Here is a 19,804-nt window from a genome sequence, read left to right on the forward strand (position 1 = left end):
TAAGCAAAATGTAACTGTAATGAATACCATATGCTTAGTATTTAGAGGAAATAAAAACCTTTCAAGTGTTTCAGGGTCATCCATTTCTGGGGGAAAAAAAGCAAAGTAGAATATATGCATCATTATCTTCTGTTTAGTATGGAACGATTTGGGGGAGGGGGTTGTTAGCTTGTTTGTTTCAAAACTTCCATTATCTTGCTTTTTCAAAAGGTCATACAAAAAACATAAAACCAAGTGCCACATACTAATGTGGCATTTGGGGCATAAGTGGTGGCTATCTTGCTGGCATTTGAAACTTCTTTTATTGCAAGAACCCTAATATAAAAATTACACGAGAGTTGTAATTCCTTATACTGTAATTACTTCAACGAATATTTAATGGAGGAAAAGTTGAATACCAGAAACTGCCATCTAAAGAATGTAGGTATGTGGGGGAGTTAAGAATATTCTGTGCCTTGATTTTTGTTCTTCAAAGTACTCAGGGTATAAAGGCATACTGCTCCATGCAGCAAACACATTCACAACCACAAATTTCTTTGCAGTTGGCCTTTCAAAATCGAAGATGCAAAATTCTGTGTTTTTTTTTGTTTTGTTTCTTTTTTGTTTTGTTTTGTTTGTTTGTTTGTTTTTAAATAAGTTCTTATGGTCACTGTAGTGTTACTAGTTGTAGCAGCAACTAAACTGTTGAAACAGTTTATCTTTCAGTACTATTTTGTTCTAGAAGAACAAGTGTTTTTATCAATTACATTTAAGCACTTTAGGGTAATTTAGGGTTGGACTAAGTCTTTTAAAAGTTTTAACTGCTCACTCTGATGCACAGAGTGATGGTACGTTTTTATTACTAGGAGACAGTTGCTTACTAGTTCCGTGTCAAGGAGTATTTCAGCACAATCTTTGTGGAACCTGCAGAAAAAAAAGGTGCAGGGGTAGAGAAAAGTTTGAAGCGATTTAGATTTTATGAAATTCAATTTTTAATGAAATAAAGTAATTGTTGATTAACTTTTCAGAGTTCTAATTCTTAACTCTTTCCAACTTTGATCTAACACAGGATTGAAATTAATGCAAAAATCAGCTTTCAGAATAGAAAAAACATTAACTAATTGTGAAAGCATTAGTTATATTATAAATAATGTTCTTTCACAGTTAAGTTCACTTGTACCAGGAACAATGCCAGTGTTTTGTTCTGTTTTAATAAACACTTCCTGGTTTACTTCTAATCCTTGTTTTGAACCTTGATTAAATAATGTAACCCATGAAAAACTAATGTGTGTCCCGATCTTGTGAATACTGCAAACAAGCAAATGTCTGGTAATGAACTGAAGTACTTGTTCTCATATAGTTTTACATCCTTCCTGATAGAAAGCTCTTTCCTAACCCATGTCTATTAAATGAGAGTTTTTCAATAATCTTTTTTTTCTGAAGAAGTACCTTTGAAACATTTCTCATAGCAGGTGTTTACTGTAGGAAGCGTTCTTTTACCAGGATTTCCTTCAGCCGTCCACAGAAAATACAGAAGAAGAGCTCTAATTGTCTGACACTAATTTTTGTTAGGGGCTGAAAGAGTGTTCTGTTAACCTAAACGAACAAAGAAGTGAGGTTCAATGAATGCTGTCTGAAAGTTTGCAATCTAATTTCCTAGGAGAGTTCTCAAAAGCCTTACATCTCTCTTCCCTTGAGATGCATAATAAAATTAATCAGGTATCCAGCTTGTTGCTATGCTTTCTGAAACAGCGTTCTGCTGACCTGCAGGTTTCCAAAGTCTGGTCAGTTTAAAAAAAAAAAAAAAAAAAGTTTCTGCCTTTTGGAAATCCTTAATAATCTCCCAATGTCCACACTTGCTTTGTTTTTTATTTATTGATTTACTTCGCTCTTGCCTCTACTACCTTAGTTTGCCTGGGTCAGTTTTCCCTAGTAAAACCCCAAGTCACTGACAGCTTCTTTTATTTGCCCAACACAAGACAGTTTTGGTTTATTTTGTTTTGTTTTCAAATTCAGCTGCATTATTTAACTTTTCTGCGTGTCCTGGCAACTTGCTGGCATAACATGCTTTCACAGAGCTCTGCCTTCAGCTCTGAGGATGTTTCAAGCCATTTTGCTGGTGGCTTTTTCCTTGAAAGTAGAGTTGCCACTTCAGGAATCGGCTTGTTTGTGACAGCTTCTCTGAGCACCAGGTCCCAGCCGTGCGTTGTGTCAGTTTGGCTGGGTAGGTGGCTTCCCTCTCTGCGCTAGCTCTTGTCTCGCACTCAGGACCTACGTATTCACTTGGGGGTTGGTGAAGTTACTTCTGTATGATCTCTGCCAGAGCTTTCCAAACATGCTTCATTAGTAAGCTGGAGCTGTTGTGTCTGAATCTCCATCCAGCCAGGTTGCAGTACGCTTCGCAGAGGGATGTGGACAGCTCTGTCACTTGTACTGAAAGCCTCCTGAAAGTCAAGGAGAGATCACAGTTTTGGCAGCCAGTGCTTGTGGTGGGTATGGAGGGATGCTTAGCAGTGCAGGGTTCCTCATTCTGATTGCTGAGAGAATCCCTGTGTGTGCACTAAAAGTACCTGTGTCAATCAGTTATTAGCTTCCTTTTTGGCTAGCGGTATGAGAGCTTGTGTTTTGTGCAGCCAAATGAACTTGAGCACTGAAAAATGTTGTTTTCTCTTCCCTCTCTTGTTTTCCTCTTAATTCTGCTTTGCCTACAGCTATTTTGTTTCAAGCTATTAGAGTTATCTACTTCAAGGCAAACTGGTCTATTACATATTCAGTAGAGTTCAAAGAGACTAAGGTACTGTATAAAGACATGAATAACACTGTCAAGGAACAAAAGTAGGCTGCAGTAGTCTCTTAGGAAACCCTTGAGTTTGGAGACAAGGTGTCTGAAATTGCATGTGGATTGTCAAGTTAGGGAAATTGGAAATAGGCCACAAGTAAACTAGTCACTCAAATGATAATGGTATAAAATGTTTATAATCCTTGAAGCAAACTACTTCAGTACTGCTTTATTGCTATTTTTGTAAATATTGTGATAACAGTTATCAGTTAAAGCTCGGAAAAGAAACATTGCTGTAATGTGAAGCAAAGCCGAATTTGAGTGTTCACATGTAGTTCAATTATTGCCTTGACCTATTCACAGTAGAAGAAGGGCAGAGAGAGAGGAGAAGATCACCTGCTTCTAATTTGGTTATTTGGAATTTTAGTGTATTGGTTTCTATTCTGATCACGGTAAGCATCCTTTTATCAAATGGTGAAAGTGTCAGACCAGGTAGAGCAGAAATTATGATAGGGAAACTGATTTCTCCAGTTGCCTTGAAATGGCAGCTGGGGGAATGACAGACTTTGAAATGAGGAGCATATCTACAGTGCCTGACTTGAATTGTTCTAAGCAAGGTGTTCAGCAGAATTCTCTCAGGTTCAAGCTGATAATTTGAAAATTTCTCAGAGTGTGGTATGTTTTGCATAATTCACTTAATTGTAGTCAGAATTACTCGCTGAACATGAGTTGAGCAAGGGCCTGCTCTATCATTAGGATTAATAACTTTTGTCATTTTTCCAGCCCTTTACATGCAAAAGATTTACTCCATAAAGTACAGAAATAATTTGTATCAGCGTTACTTCATTTCACTGTTTTACTTGAAATTCTAATCTAAATAGCACAGTTCAGGGAAGAAAGTGACTTGAAAACTTAATCTTGAATATCAGTAAGTTCTGATTGTATTTTTCTTGTTTATACTTTTTTAAACAAAAGTATAAATAAATGAGAAGTTATCTGGTAGTACACTTTTTTTTTTTTTTACAACGCATTTTTTCTAAAAACTAAAGATTATACATACTCAGGAGTATGCCTAGTTAAGCTGAGAGTCTTAACACGTGTATCCCAACTTGCATATATACCTTTGGGGGACTGTATAGGCCTCTATTGAATAATACTAGATATGTGTTTTTGAAGATGTGAGCCTGACTTACGTGTGCTTTACATAATATTAATGCAGCACTGTGAGGATTTAAAGCAGTCGTGGGAGGTTAGATTGTTATTGATTTAACAACTATTTTCTTAAGACGGATGTATTTCTCACACTTTATTGAGTCAAAAATATAAGATGATTGTTAGTTATTATCTTCCTTGCTGTTGTACTTGTTATCCAGCATTTCGACAATATATACATATATAGATATATATAGGCAAGATTAGTGAGTGGGATATCTTAAGTTTCTTTGCCAGAACTGTGTATTTACATGGCATTCATAAGAGTAGATGTAACCTCCTGTTTAGTATAAAAAGCTATAAAGATCTAGAGTTGCTTATGTGTTGTCTCCACACATAGGACTTTCTCAAGTTAAAAATTTTTATGCAGTTTTCAAAACTGAAAGCTGATGTTCTTTGTTTACCTTTGATTTCAGAGTGTCAGTAGTATACCATGTCCTGTGACTGCAGTCAGAACTTTACCTACCTTAGAAGTTAAACAAGCGGAAAGGCCTTCAAGCAAAAGCAAAGATCCTCCAAGGGATGAAGAAAAAGAAAAAAAAAGAAAAAAGCACAAGAAAAGATCTCGGACAAGATCTCGATCACCTTTCAAGTATCATTCTTCATCTAAGTCCAGATCTAGATCACATTCAAAAGCAAAGCACTCACTTCCCACTGCTTATAGAACTGTCAGGCATTCAAGGTGGGTTTGGAAACCAACCATATTCTCTAGAGTTCTGTGTGAGCTAACACTGAAAATGTTTTTGCACTTCTTTAATTATATAAGCATCTTCTTACCCATTACAAGGGATATAGTCACCCTGAAGACAGTGAATAAATATCAAATATGGAAAAATCTCTGAAAACATTTTTGATGAAGTAGTCATTAATTTCTAAATACATAGTGCAGAATTTACACCAGCAAATTTAACTTTGGTCTGTGAAATACCTGGTGATACTATGTAGGAGTGTGATTATAACAAGAAGAGGAGTCTGTGGCTATTGCTGTGGTATAGTAACAACATTAAAATATGAAATAGAGAACTAGCTGGTTGAACAGCAAAGTTCAGAAGGAAAGCAAGCAGTTGGGTAACATGTGAAAGATGTGATGGATGAATGGCAGGAGAGAGATGACAGGAATCAAAGAAGGTTGAAAGCAGAGTTGTTGTGGAACAGAGACCATAGAAGAATGTGGCCCACTGCAGTTGGGCTAAATGTGACCATTAATGAGATTAAATGCATTATGCTAATTATCTAGCTATATATATTGTGTTATATTAATACTGTTAATTACATCTAAGACATTTGGGTCCAGGAATCTTTAAAGATTGCTGTCTGTAAACTTCTATTGTATCTTAATTCCCTTGCACAGAGCAGTTGCTGTGATGAGTCAGAAGGGCATGTTCCTGGGGTTGTAGTCTCTGGATCATGCTACGGAATATCCAAACAGTATTTCAGTAACTTGTAGTTCAAATGAATTATGCATATCAATACTACCATAGCTGTATATATATATCTGATGCACACAGAATTATGTATTACTTCTGTGGACATGCCAATGATTTAAATGCTTCTTGCATAGAAACAGCTTGTTCAGCTATTTCTTGTTTTTTTTCTAGCCATTGATGGTGATGTGACAGAACTTCTCTGCATATATTTAACAAAGTGTCTAACTATGCTAATATATATGTTAACACTTCAAAACTTGATATTTTATACTAGTTTTCCTAGGTTAAATATGATACTTCACTGAAGACATCTCTGCTACTCAGAGATGAAAGAAATGAAATGAACATAATTTCATTTGGGATTAAATGATCAGTCTGACACACTGGTTATTTGACTGCTTTTGACAAACAGGTGGTCATGATGTTTCATATGTTATTAGAGGCATTCCAAAATATTCTGGTACCATTCCTTTTTTGTACATACCGGTGTATAAAGGGAATGATGCTGAATGAAGCTTTCGTTGTTTAGTGAAGTGAATACAAGTCTTCTCAGAGTGGAAGATACCTTGGGGAAAAGTCTTGTCAGGTGAATCACTGATCTTTTCTGCTCCCTGCCAAGCTGTATCTTCACTTGGAACTCCATTGTCTCTTCATCCAAGCTATGTCACATATGTTCTTCTACTGTTTTATTGATAAATGGTGAAAACAAGAAGAATCATCAATGTAGTGATTAAAAATATAGTAATCTTTTCTGGTACCTTGAAATAGAATCGTCTGAGAAGATCTTTATCAGTACTTGAGTCTGCTACTCTGTAGGTTAAGGATAATCCTGCACCTTGCATGAGCTTGCATCTGGCACTAATCAGATGAATGACAACCAAGTCAGATATATCCTGAGATGTCTTCAGTGACTTCATGGTGATCTGAAGATATCTCCTCCTTTATCAAGGCTTGAATACTTTCACCAACTGATTTACTTTTGGTTCTGCTAGTGGAAAGACCGAACTACAGTGTTCTGAAGTCTAACGTGCATATCATGGACAGTCTTATTTTTTTTAGTAGTTTTTTTTTTTTTTGATTGTCCAGAATTCAGTTGGTGGACATACTGTGAAAAAGTCACCAAAAATAGTTAATCCGATGGAGCTAATCTTTGTGTGCCCTGTAGAATGTGCTTCCTGGCACAAATCAATTAGTAGATGCATACTAGCCCAAACATAATGGATCAACATGACACCTAATTAAATCTGGATGGATTTTTCCTAGATCAGCTATTTGAATTGTACACCTTAGAGGTCCAGTAAGGTTGATGCTGGCTGGCTGAATTTTAAAATTGTTTCAGAACTGCACCACATCTTGCATTGAGAACATTTTGCACATCTTAAAATTTGACTAATGTTAAAGCTGAACTCATTCATCCTGTTTTCTGATCTGAGAATACCAGTTCAAACAAAGGTTTCTGGAGGGTCCCCCATTCAGGAAACCATTGTTTATGGGAACTTAAGGCAGTATCATCAGTGTTTAGCTGTTGCACTTTCACTTTGAGGTTTCTGCAGGTCATATGAGAAACTTCTTGACAGGAGACCTGTTATATGTCTAAATTTACCTTACTATCTGCAGAGTTCTCAGTGTGACTAAATCTGAACTTGAGGTCTTGCTTGAGGTCTTCCTGTAATTAATAGTAATTAATACCTTCTTCCTGCTTATTATACTAAATATAGTGACTGTTGGTTTACTTCAGTGGAAGAGTATTTTATCACTTACAATTTTTCTTATATACTAGTAAGGAGTAGACAGGTGGGAGTATGGTAAAAAAAAAAAAAAAAAAAAAAAAGAAATGGAAAAAATATATATAGTCAGTCAGGACATCAAGTCTTATGCAGGATGGATTGAATGAATCCTCAGCTGGAAGACAAATTCCAGAGTTGCAAATAAGATCATAAAGATATCTTTGAGACTGGAAATGGAGTACTGTGTCCAGCTTCGACCTTGACACTTCAGAAGGATGTTGACCAGCTAGAGGAAGATTGGATTGAGTCAGCAAAAATTTTCATAAATTTAAAAAAAAAAAAAAAAAAGTTGATGTGGGGAGGAGATTTAGAGTTACGTCTTTGGAAAAAACTGGAAAATTAAATGAGTCATCACATATGCCAAAAAGGTGGGCATAGAACATTCTTCTTCAGTCCCTGGGGTTAGGATGAGAAGTAATGGATTTAAATTGATGGAAGAGAGACTAGAAAGCTTTTTATAGTTTCCCAGTGGTTAATACAGCTTGTGAAAGTGCCGTCATGGGAAATTTCTGCATTAAGAATGATGATTTAGAGAGTATTGAATAGTCTGATTTCTTGAAGTCTTTTCTAGCTCTGTATTTCTAATTAGGTCCTTGAAAAATTATCCCTATGGTCTCACATTGTAGAAGAAATAATGGCAATAGTTAGCCAGGCTTTACTGAAAGTGTTTGATAATCCTCAAAGTACTCAGTGTGTTTATGAAATCAACGCTCTTGCCCCTGAAACTGGAAAGGTTGTAAAACAATTAAGTAATCAAGAATGGGAGGCAGATTAATAACCCATTCAGATACTGATGTGTTTTGTCTCTCAAATGTTAAGGTAACAAATGTTAAGGTAAAAATAATGTCTTGTCTTCGTACTTTCCCCAAAAGAAGCAAATGTTGGTGCCTAGCTAGAAGAGATATGACTTTTCTTGATTTTCAACACTAAATATATAATTTCCATTTGTTGCCTTGCCTTGTTCAAAACATGGCACCTTTCACATCTCTTATCTTTAGTTTTCCTAGTGCTTGATGCAAAATGTGTAACTTTTCTGGATTCCTAAAACACTGGATGTTACAGTTTACTGCTGAATAAGTAGTTATGTAAAGAGTCGTAACCACCTGGGATAAAGCTGTGAACTATTTGCAGAGGTTACTGCGTTCATCTTTTATTAATTGGGTGGTGCCTAAGAGGATAGTCTTCATTGTCTGGTTATTGATGCTAAATTATATGGGAACATTCCTATTTTGAGTAACTTCACTTTATTTGAATGTCTCAATCTAATGTAGTACGTTGGAGATTTTGGTGCTGTATTCCACCCAGCTCTAGATGTCTATGCTAACCTGCAGAACTCAATATAGAGCAATTATTGGTGCAGCAGACTAGATTTAAAAAAAAAAGGCTGGAATTTTCTTTGTGTAGTACTTACTGGATCACATTAATCAAAAAATTTGGAATAACAAAGGAGTTCTTTCTTGTAGTAAACATTCATAACTTTCCTAGAGAGTAGTTTGTCAGGCCTGAGGGGTCTGTACAGTAAAAAAAAAAAAAAAAAAATGTGTTTTAGCTTTGAAGCTATTTAAACTGTTATATTTAAATTACCTGTGACAACCAAAAGAGAGATGCATATTCCATAATTTCTCATTAGACTACATGTATATTGCATTTGGATAATAATGAATAGTGAACTACCTCTAAGTTGTAATAATGACCACTCACCGTGTGCCTTGTATTTGGGAGCAGTCGTAAAAGTTTTAGGTTTTGTGAGATTTCCATGTAGACACTCGATGAGCTTCTCTTTAATGCTTTGAGTAGTTACTGTTTAATCATATAAGTTGTTTCAAAAAATAAGATTACAACAAACTATATACTGATTTTGGTTTCTAATAAATTGATAGAGAATGAGATGTAGGAAGTGAAGTTAAAGATAACTTTACAGTAACTGTCTTTGCTGTCTTTGTTCAAGTGATGTTCAGCATTCTTGTCAAACTTTGGTTTTTCTTTGGTTTTCAATCAAAATGAGTTTTGGAAATCATGGAAATAATAATTGCAATACACTTCTATACTGTTTTATATCACTTGTTTATCATTTGGTTTTGCATTGTTAGAGGCGTAGACACTGCTTCATTTAAAAATAGGCCTTGGTAAGGTGCAATTTTGTACAGCAGTACTAATGTTGAAAAAATCTGTTCAAATAACAGCAAATTAATTCGAAGCATGTTTTGGATATTTATTATTCTGGGTAGCACAACCAAGCCTGTTTAACAGAAACAAGTTTCAAGAAAGCAGTTTTACAAGGAACCCAGATACAGTGTTTTTATGGAGCCATGTGCTACACTACGAGGAATTTCTCTGTGTAAATGAATGCTATTTTCTGAACCAAAATTTGCCTGTCAAAGTTAGTCCCACAAAGCTCCTGGCCTAGTATGGTTTTAATTCTAGACCGACATGACAGGTTAAAGTTAAATTAAAGTCACAGAAACGTTAAACAATGTGCAAAAACACTGTGAGGTATTTTAGCATGGCTTGCTTTGGAGGTGTTAGTCCCAAAGAGATAATGACTTACTACACATCAGTAATTAAGGTATCAGTAATTAAGGTCAAAGGTGAGGCACATCTGTTAAATCTGTCTTGGCAAACAGCCTTTAGTATCTTTTGGTCATCTCTAGTAAGTGATTCGTGGTGTCTTTCTTTTAATCAGCTTCAAAGCACCATAAAAAGTTAGATGTGAATTGCATCTAATAGTGGTGCTCTTTAAAGAAGTGAAGTTGTCAGTCCCTGGAGCTGTAGGTATGCTGTTCTAGCTGGGAAGTTTGATTTTTGAAGCTGATGGACAGTAAGTGTCAGAAATGACCGCGTTCATCTGCATCTCTATTTTCTACCAGATCTTTTTTGCACATGATCTAAGCTAATGATGTCTTTGCATGAGTGAGTGTGGTTTGTGTGTGTGTGTATGAGAGGGGATGGAGAGGCACTCGTTAGGTGTTGAATGATACGATTCAATGACGTTTGGATGTTCATTTTGAACTAAAGTAGAGATGGAAAGTCTAAACTTCTGTTGGTTATTGATCCTTTTCCTTTATACTGCATAGTAACAGAATAGAGCTAAGCCACATACTAAATTACCCAGTTAATGAGTAACAAACAATAGGTAGTGGCATGCTTCATTAGTGGGTCACTTTTTGATAAGTTTGAGAACTCTTCAGACTGCTTGTGTGAGAGAGAAACTGACTTTTTGCCTCAACTGCAGAAATTTGAGAGATTTGGAAGTAACTGCTCTTTGTTTGTTCCAAATCAATTTTCTTATTGCTGAGGCAGTGTCTTTTCACTTACTTTTAATTCCTGTATTGTAATGAGACATGCCAAGCTTTGTAATCCTTTGAACTTTTGGGACCCTTCTAATCACAAGTTCTGTTGACTTTAATGGAATAGAGTGTCTTAAAATAATAGTGTAATGAAAGTAATAATTGTTGTATCACAGTAAAACTGTTAAGCTGTTTGTAATTGTTTTAAACTAATGGCCAAGTTCTTAACGTTTGGTGGTTGGAAGAATGTTGTAGAACCAAAAAACATCATATCTGGTTCATAAAAATGAAGCTAATGCTTTTTTCTTTCTGATTGTTTGGACTTTTTTTAGGCTGGTCCATATAGGCATGTTTCACTAAGGTTCAGCTTATGGTTAAGGGACTGAGCCTTTTCAGGATTCTAGTTAATACCAAAACTAGCACATTTTATTCTGAATGTGAAGTGTGTGCCTCCGTATCACAGACTCACAGCATCCACAGGGACACTGAGCATGGGACCGAGTCTGAGCAACTCATCCATGGCAGCAGCAACAGAGCGGGAAAGTTATCAGGCAGCTTCGACAACGAAAAGATATGACTGCTGGCGCTCTTTTGAGGGAAATCCTGGTAAAATGTCAAGGTGTCTGACTGACCCCAAATTTTATGATCTGTTGTTTTTTTTTTCCTTTTTCAATCCTTCTGAAAGGCCTGGTAAAGATCAGATTTCTAAGTGACAAAGCAGTTAATTTGCAACCCTTAACTGCCATTGTGATTATTTTTTTTCCATTTTCAGTTGATCGGTTCTGTTGTAGGTATAAGAGAAATGGCTCAGGAGTGTGTGTGTATATACTAAATATATTGTGCAAGTCTGCAGAAGATCAGTGATATCACAAATGGCTTCTCTTTTAGTCACTGCAAAAGAACGAAAGAAAATAAATGTTTGGTATACCTGGAGTGACAATACCTATAGCAAATAAATAAGAAAGGCTTGAATATAAACAAAAATCAAATGATTAGAGCTATACACTGTAGTGGGAATAAAATTAACTGTTGCTACCATGAATTTGGGGTAGATTTGGGGCTAAGGTATTTTTCTTTCTTTTTTCAAGCTGGGTCCCTGTCTTGTCCCCTTCTCAATCTCCTCCCTGTCTCCCTTCCATTGAAGACTTTCCTCATTCAAATTATTTGGTTATTAAAAAATACTCAGGTTTTATTTGCACATCTACTTAATTGCAAATCACACAGAAAAAGAGTTAGGCTGTTAAGTTGATTTCTGATCTTAACTGGGTATGCTTTTTTTTCATCTTGGTCTTTCTCTTTCTCTCTCTCTAGGAAAAATATTTCAAGTGAAAGTGCTAGTGCCAAACAATGCCGGTCGTGGGTTGTTGGTCACTTGCACAGGTGAAAATATTAGCTGTGTTAGGATTATTCTGCAGCATCAGGGACAAATTTTCCTGGACTTGTCAAAGTTGGAGATGAACTGAAAACAAAAACTTGCATTTATCTCTGTGATGCAGCAGTTGTAAAAACATTCCATTAATTTGAGAAGACAAGGTCAGGCCTGACAATTCCAGGCTTCAAGCCAAATTGGACTTCTGTGTACCATTGTTACTAAGCTCTGTTGCCACAAAAGGTGACTGCACTGAAGTGGAACATTCATGCCTACTAATACAGACATTGATGTCAGCACACAATACTGAAAAAAAATTGCTTTTTTCCCCCCCCACTATTGGGAGTGAAAAGCAATGGATAACTACACCCTAAATGTGTTGGATGGGTAAGAAATTCATAAGCAACTGACAAGTCTTGGAGACTAAATACCTCATAATGATATAAAGTAGAAATGAATGGTGTTACATTTGTTTTTGGTGAAAGCACAATTCCACTGAAACGAAAATAATTATACAAATAATTATACAAAATAAGTAATAAAAAGCAAATTTTGGGGTGTTTTTTCCTGCTTAGGTCACGATCAAGGTCACCTAGGAGGAGGGCTCACACACCAGAAAGGCGGAGAGAGGAAAGGAGTGTTCCAACAGCTTATCGCATCAGTAATAGTCCCGGAAACAGTAGGAAACGTGCACGATCCAAGTAAGTATACCCAGTCTAAGAGAAGGTAATCTTCTGGTATCAGAAGACTTTAAACGTTGCCTGAAGTGTTGTATGCTCCCTGGATAAAACATAAAGCTTTGGGTTTCTTTTCATCACGGGCTTTATTTCATTAGACACATACATCTATGGAGGAAAAGAAAAACTAGAAGCACTGATTATGGTTCTTTGCACATTTTTGTATATGTTTGAACACTAAATGCTGAACCAAATCAGTGAATGTTAATACAGTACTGTCTCATAGCTGTTAAAGTTCAGATTTTATTTGGACTCCGAAGTCTTTGGTTGTTTTTTCATGCTCCACTTGTCCAATTGACATGGCCTCCATAGACGACATGTACTGGTATTAAGTTATTCATACCAGTATCTGAAAGTTGCTTGACCACTCACCGTATATGTGCAAATAAAGGGAAAATCCAGTTTAACAAAAAGTCTGCTTTATATCCAACAGTTATTTTACTACCTGAGTGGAATGTGAAATCCAAAATTAGTGGTGCTTTTTTTGAGACCACCTTGCATATAGTCTACCTGAACCTCCTATCATCAAGATGGCATAACAACCATTATTTCATCTCGCCGGCGCAGAATAAAAAAAATCTGCAAAATGTGTGCCCAAAAGGCTTGAAATGTTATGTCTCTAATTTTAACATGGGAGGAAGCGAAAATTTTCATGCTAATTTTGTCATGTACAGTTGAAGCGTACGCAAAATGCAACAGCTTAAGAGTTACTAAACTGAACATACAGACTCTTTCTCTGTGTTAGTGAAGATAGTCTTTAACCTGTTTTTCCATATCTTCTGTAGAGTAGGAAACAAGGAGGTCACTTTCACATTCATGATTTTTAAAATATTGGCATTGTTTCTTAGGATAACTTTCCATCTCTTAACAGCTTCTAACTAATTGATGTATGGTATGTATAAACGAGAACTTCATCAGTATACGTCAGCCGATTCAGTTTTTCATACTCAAAGTTGAGTTAAAAATAGAGGTTTCTGTGGAATTCAGCATGCAAATTGGCTAAGCAGAAAAGATCCAATATATAAAAGTTTAGAATATTTTTCTTCCTATAAATACTTGCAAGAATTGTTTCACAGCCCTGTGATGTTCTTTCACGCAGCGTTGGTGTGCCTGCTGCTTGACCATTTGACATTTTAAGCTATAAATCATGTTGAAAATTATGCTATTCAAAGTGCTAAATTATGATGGGAGTTTTGAAATAAATGAGACTTCTCTTTAAACAATACTGTTTATATAGGTAGAGCTTGTAAACCTTTGTTAGGCCTCAGACAAGAAAACAGAACACTACACAACAATATATGGCAGTAAAAGCAAAAAAGTAGACTGAAGAAAGAATATTGTAGGTGAACATAGTTGAGGACATCTTGCAGTTCTGACTGCAGAAGGCCTAGCTAGGACTGACGTGTTAAACGTCAAGTAAAAATGTAGATAGATGCCGTTTTTTCTGATCTTCATTTATGGAATAGGTTCTTTGCAGTGGGTGTAATGGAAGCAAGGTTTGGGTTCATGATCTTTTAAAAGCCAATTAGTTCACTTGGGCTTTCTGTGAGGAAGTAATGTATATTTTGCCTGACAGCCAAATGCAGATTTGAATCTTACCTGGCAGCCGTCAGCTGAGTGCTTTTTGTTAACCACAGCTAAACAAAGAATAGGCAGGCTTTGGAATCCTGTATCGTCAGAGGACTGCAAAGGACCCTAGACATAATAAATACTGCAGTGTTTTAAACTGCTTAGGGCATTAATCTGTTATCTGTGGTGATGCTAGCATTGCTTGTAAATTTGTAGGTACATTTCCAAAAGAAAATATGTAAGAACTAGGAAGCTATGCTTTGTCTCCTCTGTGAATTTATGGGCTTACTGCTTAACAAAATGATGTTTATTTCAGAATAAATGTAACAATTGTTTTTTCTGCTTATCCTGTACCTTGGATGTCGTGATAGTCACTTGAATAAGTATAATATAAATCATTTTAATCTGTAATCACCTTAATCATTTTAATCTAATTCATCTGCAGTGAATTGCTTTCCACGGAGAATATTCATGGGTCTTTATGCTAGCTTTTGTGCCTAGAAAAAAATACTGTAAAAACAAGCCTTGTTTTAGCATGTGGACCCTTCTAAAACTAGAAAATTGATAAACAATTTCATTCAGCATTTATGGTGTTTGTTCATTATAATCTGAGATTAAAAACACTGAAAAAACCTACTCTAAAATATTCTAGCACTATGAGTGTTTGCTGTGATTTTGAAGAGTTAAATATGAAACATATTCACTGCCTGATTATGTTATGTTTTAAGAAATTGAGCAATTACAGTACATACACAGCTAGTCAAGGAATAACCAACTTTGTAGAGGATTTTTATTTTTAAAATTTTGGGAATATTAGAGACCAATAGAGCTGTGTTTTTGCGTGTGTTTGTTTTTTTTTTGTTTTTTTTTTCCCCTGCCATTTAATGACTATTTATGCAAGAAAAGAGTAAGGTGCATTTTGTAATTTAAGTCTTGAATGCTGACTTTTATATAAAAAAAATCAGATACTCATGATAAATTCTAAGTGTTGTAATTATAGAATATTTATGTGTGTATTTATTATAGCATATTTGCCTTTAAAGTAGAAAATTTCACAAGAAAATGAAAATAGAGGCATCAACAATGTAGCATTTAAAAGATGAATCTAAGATTTACAATGCTTTAAGGTGTGTTGGAAGCCTCAGAAACTTACTTTTCTGTTTAGATTTCTGGCAGAGCATTTCTAATTCTTTTTTGAACCGACCTTTTTAACCTTGTGAGCTTCTAAAAATGGAAGGTGTGCTAGCACCCCCTGCAGAGAAGGATAGAGACAAGTGCCTGCAGTGAGGTATTGCCTAAAAGCTAAATTAGTAATTCTGATTACAGTAATATAACTGGTATGTAAATCTTAGACATAAATCCATAAACAAGTGTAAATGCTTTGATAGTTTCATCTGTAGTATATTAGTAGTTGAATTCTCTTTGAACTAACATTTCATATAAGGCAACCTCTGTTTTCCCCCTTCTGTCTGTAGTAAATACATCAGGTACCCTTAGTCATTTGTTCCATTCTCTTAGAAGCGAATGTTCGTATATAAAATTTCCAAGTCGGGAATAGTTAGCACTTCAAACATCTTGCTACGTGAAGGTTTGCTTGCATAGTATACAGTTGCTTGTTTAGGGTTTTGAGCCTGCAGTATGTTGAGTTATGAAGTGGAATGCTGTAGTAATTGTGTTTTTAAAAAGCAAGCAAGCAAACTGTGGATTTGCCTTGTAGATTTTTTTTCAAAGTTATAGTTACATGGTTTGCCCCTTTATGGGCTAAAAAAAAAATATAGGGATATATAAATTATTCTATTTCTTATTATATGTTAGGTGTAGGATGTTGTTTGAGAACGAACTTCCCTCTGGTGAGGCTGTTCTGCAGATCTTCAATTAAAGACTTTTCACTGTCATCCGTTATCACATACTGCTGCCTAATTCCTCTGTACCTGAGAGATAGTATTCCAAGTGAGAGCCTCAGATACTAGTAGTTTTCCTATTGTAATTTATTAAAAGGAGCTTCTGAGATGGTGTTTTGCACAACCAGAGAAGTGCAGTATTGGGGTAAGAAATGCAATATTGGGGTAAGACTTGAACGTTTACTCAGTGCACGTGGAAAAGTATCCTGTGGAAAAGTGCTATGTAATCTTTTAGAAGCGTGAAAAGTACCTTTCACTGAGCTAGTCTAATACTACTGTAACTATCCTTCAATAAAATATTTCTTCTCACAGAAGTCCCCATGAAAAGAAGAAGAAGAGGCGATCTAGATCACGTACCAAGTCCAAAGCTAGGTCTCCTTCACCAGCCGTGTCACCAGGCAAACCATCCACACACAAAAATTCTGTGCATTCAGCTAGTGTCTCTCCTGTGGAGAGCAGGGAATCCAGCCAGGAACGCTCCAGGTAATACACTTTCTCAGTAGTGTAATATTGCAGTGCTGATGTTTTCTTCACTGTGAATGTGTCTTTTGACCTAATTGGTATAGTGAGGAGCTCTGTATGTACGTATATTAAAAGTAGAAGATGCTGAGAGGATGACACTTTGTACATCAGTCTAACGATTGGATCTCCACTGCCTGATGGAGTTTTTATGTAATCCAGTGAAATTTTAGGATTGGATTTCAAAACATGGAAAATATGTTAACGCTACCTTTGCGAAATTTACATTTAAGACAGGAAAGCACTGTACAAATTTAAATTGTCAAAGAAGTTTTCATGTTATGTATGAGATTAAGTGTGATCCTGTGAGTGTAGAAACCTGAAGGTTCTGCTCCTTGTTCAAGTATACCTTGACATACTCCTACAGTAAAACTTACGTGTAAAATTCTGCAGTGAGATTCTAAGTTAGAAAATGATAACTTTCACTAAACGGGATAACTCTGACGTAGAATTTTAACAGGGTGGTTTGAATTTCAATATCTTTGTGAGATTCACAGTTAAATTATTTCCACAGAATACAGTGCAGTCCTGTTGAAAATCCCTAGCCTGCTGTTGAGATTTATTTTTGTCAGTTATGCAGGAGTAAGTCTTCTGACCGTGACTTACCCTGACTTCTGTTTGAATGAGAGAACTGTTTATTAGTGTATGAGAGAATTGTAAAATAAGGCCCAAAACTCTTATGGTGAGTGAAATTCATTTTGAAAACGTAAGCTATAAACTTTAACACTGATTTTTTACTTTTTTAGGGGAGTTTCTCAGGAAAAAGATGGCCAAATCTCTTCAGCAATCGTGTCTTCAGTGCAGAGTAAAATCACTCAGGTATAAATAAACAAATTCAAATTAGCAGCCTAATGGAGTGCGTCCATCATATCGTAATCTCCATTTAATACCTTGTACAATTCTGAGCTTTGCATATGATAGACATGTTCATTGTCATTCTTAATTTGTTTGCTTATGAGAAAAACAATTTTTTTGCTTCCCTAGTAGCTTGATCTTTAGAGGGTTGACTAAACTTGAAAGTAGCTAAGTTCACTTTGATGCAGTATATCCACTGTTAAGATATGAAAGTCAACGTTATGCTAGAACAATAGAACAGGAGGTATTACTGAGAGCCCATCTTACTATGTTGTGCTCTTGACAAGTTTCAGGGAAGAAAGGACAGAGGAACAGCTGTTGACAGCTGTTTTCCTCTACTATCGACAGTAGAGGAAAAATACGTCCTCTTGCAAACTAAAGTACGTGTTTGCTTTGCATCGAGCAACATCCACAACTTAGTCTTACCCTTGTTGCTGTTTTTGTCTGTGAATTTTCATTATGATTTTGTTGATATGTTCAAGTCTGCTGTGACTCATAGCATAACTATTTACAAATAGCCATATCAGGTACGTACATTGATACAGCGTACAGTAATTAAATGTATACACTCTCCTTAATGTGGTTTTAAGATACCCATCCTCTGTCAAAATAATTCCATTTCTTTTTTAAAAGCTACTGCCTGGTATCACAGTCCCAAGGCTAAATATCTGATGGTCTTGAATCTAAGTATTTTATGTGACTGGAGCATAAACCAGCCCTTCCATGCAGATTTTTTTCAATCACATGCTTTAGCTCTGTTCAAGGCTTAGGCAAGTCTAATAATTTTTCTCTTATCTTCTACAGGATCTTATGGCCAAAGTGAGAGCAATGCTTGCAGCTTCCAAAAACATACAAACTAGTGCCTCCTGAGACATGTTGAACTGACCATCAAGAAATTATGTGAAAAATAACAATATAAAAACTGCCTCATCTCAAATGTACAGCTGAGCTTAGCTCACTTGGTTCACAACTCTCTTGTCTAATATTACCAGAACTTGAGGAGCTAAAACCTATCTTTCTGTACAGAACTGTCTCCTTGAAATTTCATTGAATTTTTTCAGCCAGAATATCTTTGGAAAGTTTTTGGTTTTTGTAAATTGATTTTTTGACTAACTCTTCAGTAACATTTTATGATCAGCAGTCTATATGTGTATATTTGTAAATACCATGTTTCTGTGATAAAAGTATTACACAATAATAAAGAACGAAACATCTTTCATTAGCTACAGAGTTTTTGTGGAGTCCTTAATTGTTTGCAGTTGACTTCTGTTAGAAGTTCATTTTCTTTTCCTTTAAACTTTCTGCTTCTTAAAATAACAACTGCCTAGCTACCTGAGGCTGAGAGAGATTTTTCATCTCCTTCAGGCACAGAATGATCTAAGAATGCTTGTTTGCCTTGATGTTGGTAGTGGACAGTTTCTGGACAGGGAACATAATTTTCTGTTCATCATTCAGAAGGGACTGTGAGCCTCCATTTGAGTTGCTGACCTTTTGAAGTCAATAATGAAGCCTCAATGTCCTAACATGCTTCTATCTAGTTAGCTACAGAGTGTATGTTTTTGTTGTCATACCAGAAATCCAGCATTCTTTTAATTTAACAGCTTTCATGATGTTGAGGAAGATGCTTACTAACTTTTATGACACATACTAGTCAACACTGTCCAGATCTTTTCTTCTGAACTCAGTATAATTGTAGGCTTGTTTATTATGCATTCCTTGCAGTACAGTGAGGCTATCAATTTTTAATTGAAATATTTATTTAAATGAGTGCAAAAAGGCAATCACTAAAGAGAAGATATAATTAAAAATCCCCAGTTGCTCTTTCAGCTAGGGCTGAGTTTTTGTGACCTTTAGCTACATTCATTTACGTCTTCCAAAAGTGGTTGCTGTGTGTCCAGTTTAAATGGGTTAATGCTAAGGAAGAAAATCTTGAACAATGTTTAGAGTAATAGATACTACTCTAAAATTATAATAGACAAAGGAAAGGATATTCTGTGCAGTGAATATATCTAGATAATAGCTCAATTGCACTATTGGGAAACAGCTTTTTTTTTTTTTTTTATCATATTTTAGGCAGATGAGAAGTTGATTTCTTACCAGATGTAAGACAAAAACGTCTTCATACACAGTCTTTGATTGAGAAGCTTTACTTTTTCAGATGACCAGGGACCAAATGGGCTTTCCATTTGCTTTTAATGGTGATAAGGGATGTTGAGGAGAACAGTACGAGAAACAAGGTAGCTAATTGCACCTTAGATACTTACTGGTATGATTGGGGTTTCCTTCAATTGACGATCAAATTCAAACCCAAAGTAACAGAATGGTCCAAATGGGAGCTGATATGCCACTTGCTAGTGCTTTTCTCTTGGAATGAAAGAACAAT

The 19,804-nt window shown here is 35.8% G+C and overlaps 1 protein-coding gene across 4 annotated transcripts in view; it reads left to right on the top strand.

The window, feature by feature from the left end:
- SFSWAP (splicing factor SWAP) overlaps positions 1 to 18,643 on the top strand; it is a 48,445-nt gene extending 29,802 nt beyond the window's left edge. For 3 of the 4 annotated variants that reach the window (XM_084297409.1, XM_084297410.1, XM_084297411.1), the window contains 5 exons: positions 4,387 to 4,652; positions 12,416 to 12,541; positions 16,360 to 16,530; positions 17,313 to 17,385; positions 18,226 to 18,643. In XM_084297409.1, coding sequence (XP_084153535.1) covers positions 4,387 to 4,652; positions 12,416 to 12,541; positions 16,360 to 16,530; positions 17,313 to 17,385; positions 18,226 to 18,291 — 702 coding nt within the window. In that variant the 3' untranslated portion in view covers positions 18,292 to 18,643. Of the gene's footprint in view, positions 1 to 4,386; positions 4,653 to 10,934; positions 11,091 to 12,415; positions 12,542 to 16,359; positions 16,531 to 17,312; positions 17,386 to 18,225 lie in introns of all 4 variants that reach the window. The other variant, XM_084297412.1, reaches the window with a different exon arrangement.
- The last annotated feature ends 1,161 nt before the right edge of the window (positions 18,644 to 19,804 follow it).

This window comes from Netta rufina, assembly GCF_964035555.1.
Source record: "Netta rufina genome assembly, chromosome: 17".
In the NCBI taxonomy this organism is placed as follows: domain Eukaryota; kingdom Metazoa; phylum Chordata; class Aves; order Anseriformes; family Anatidae; genus Netta; species Netta rufina.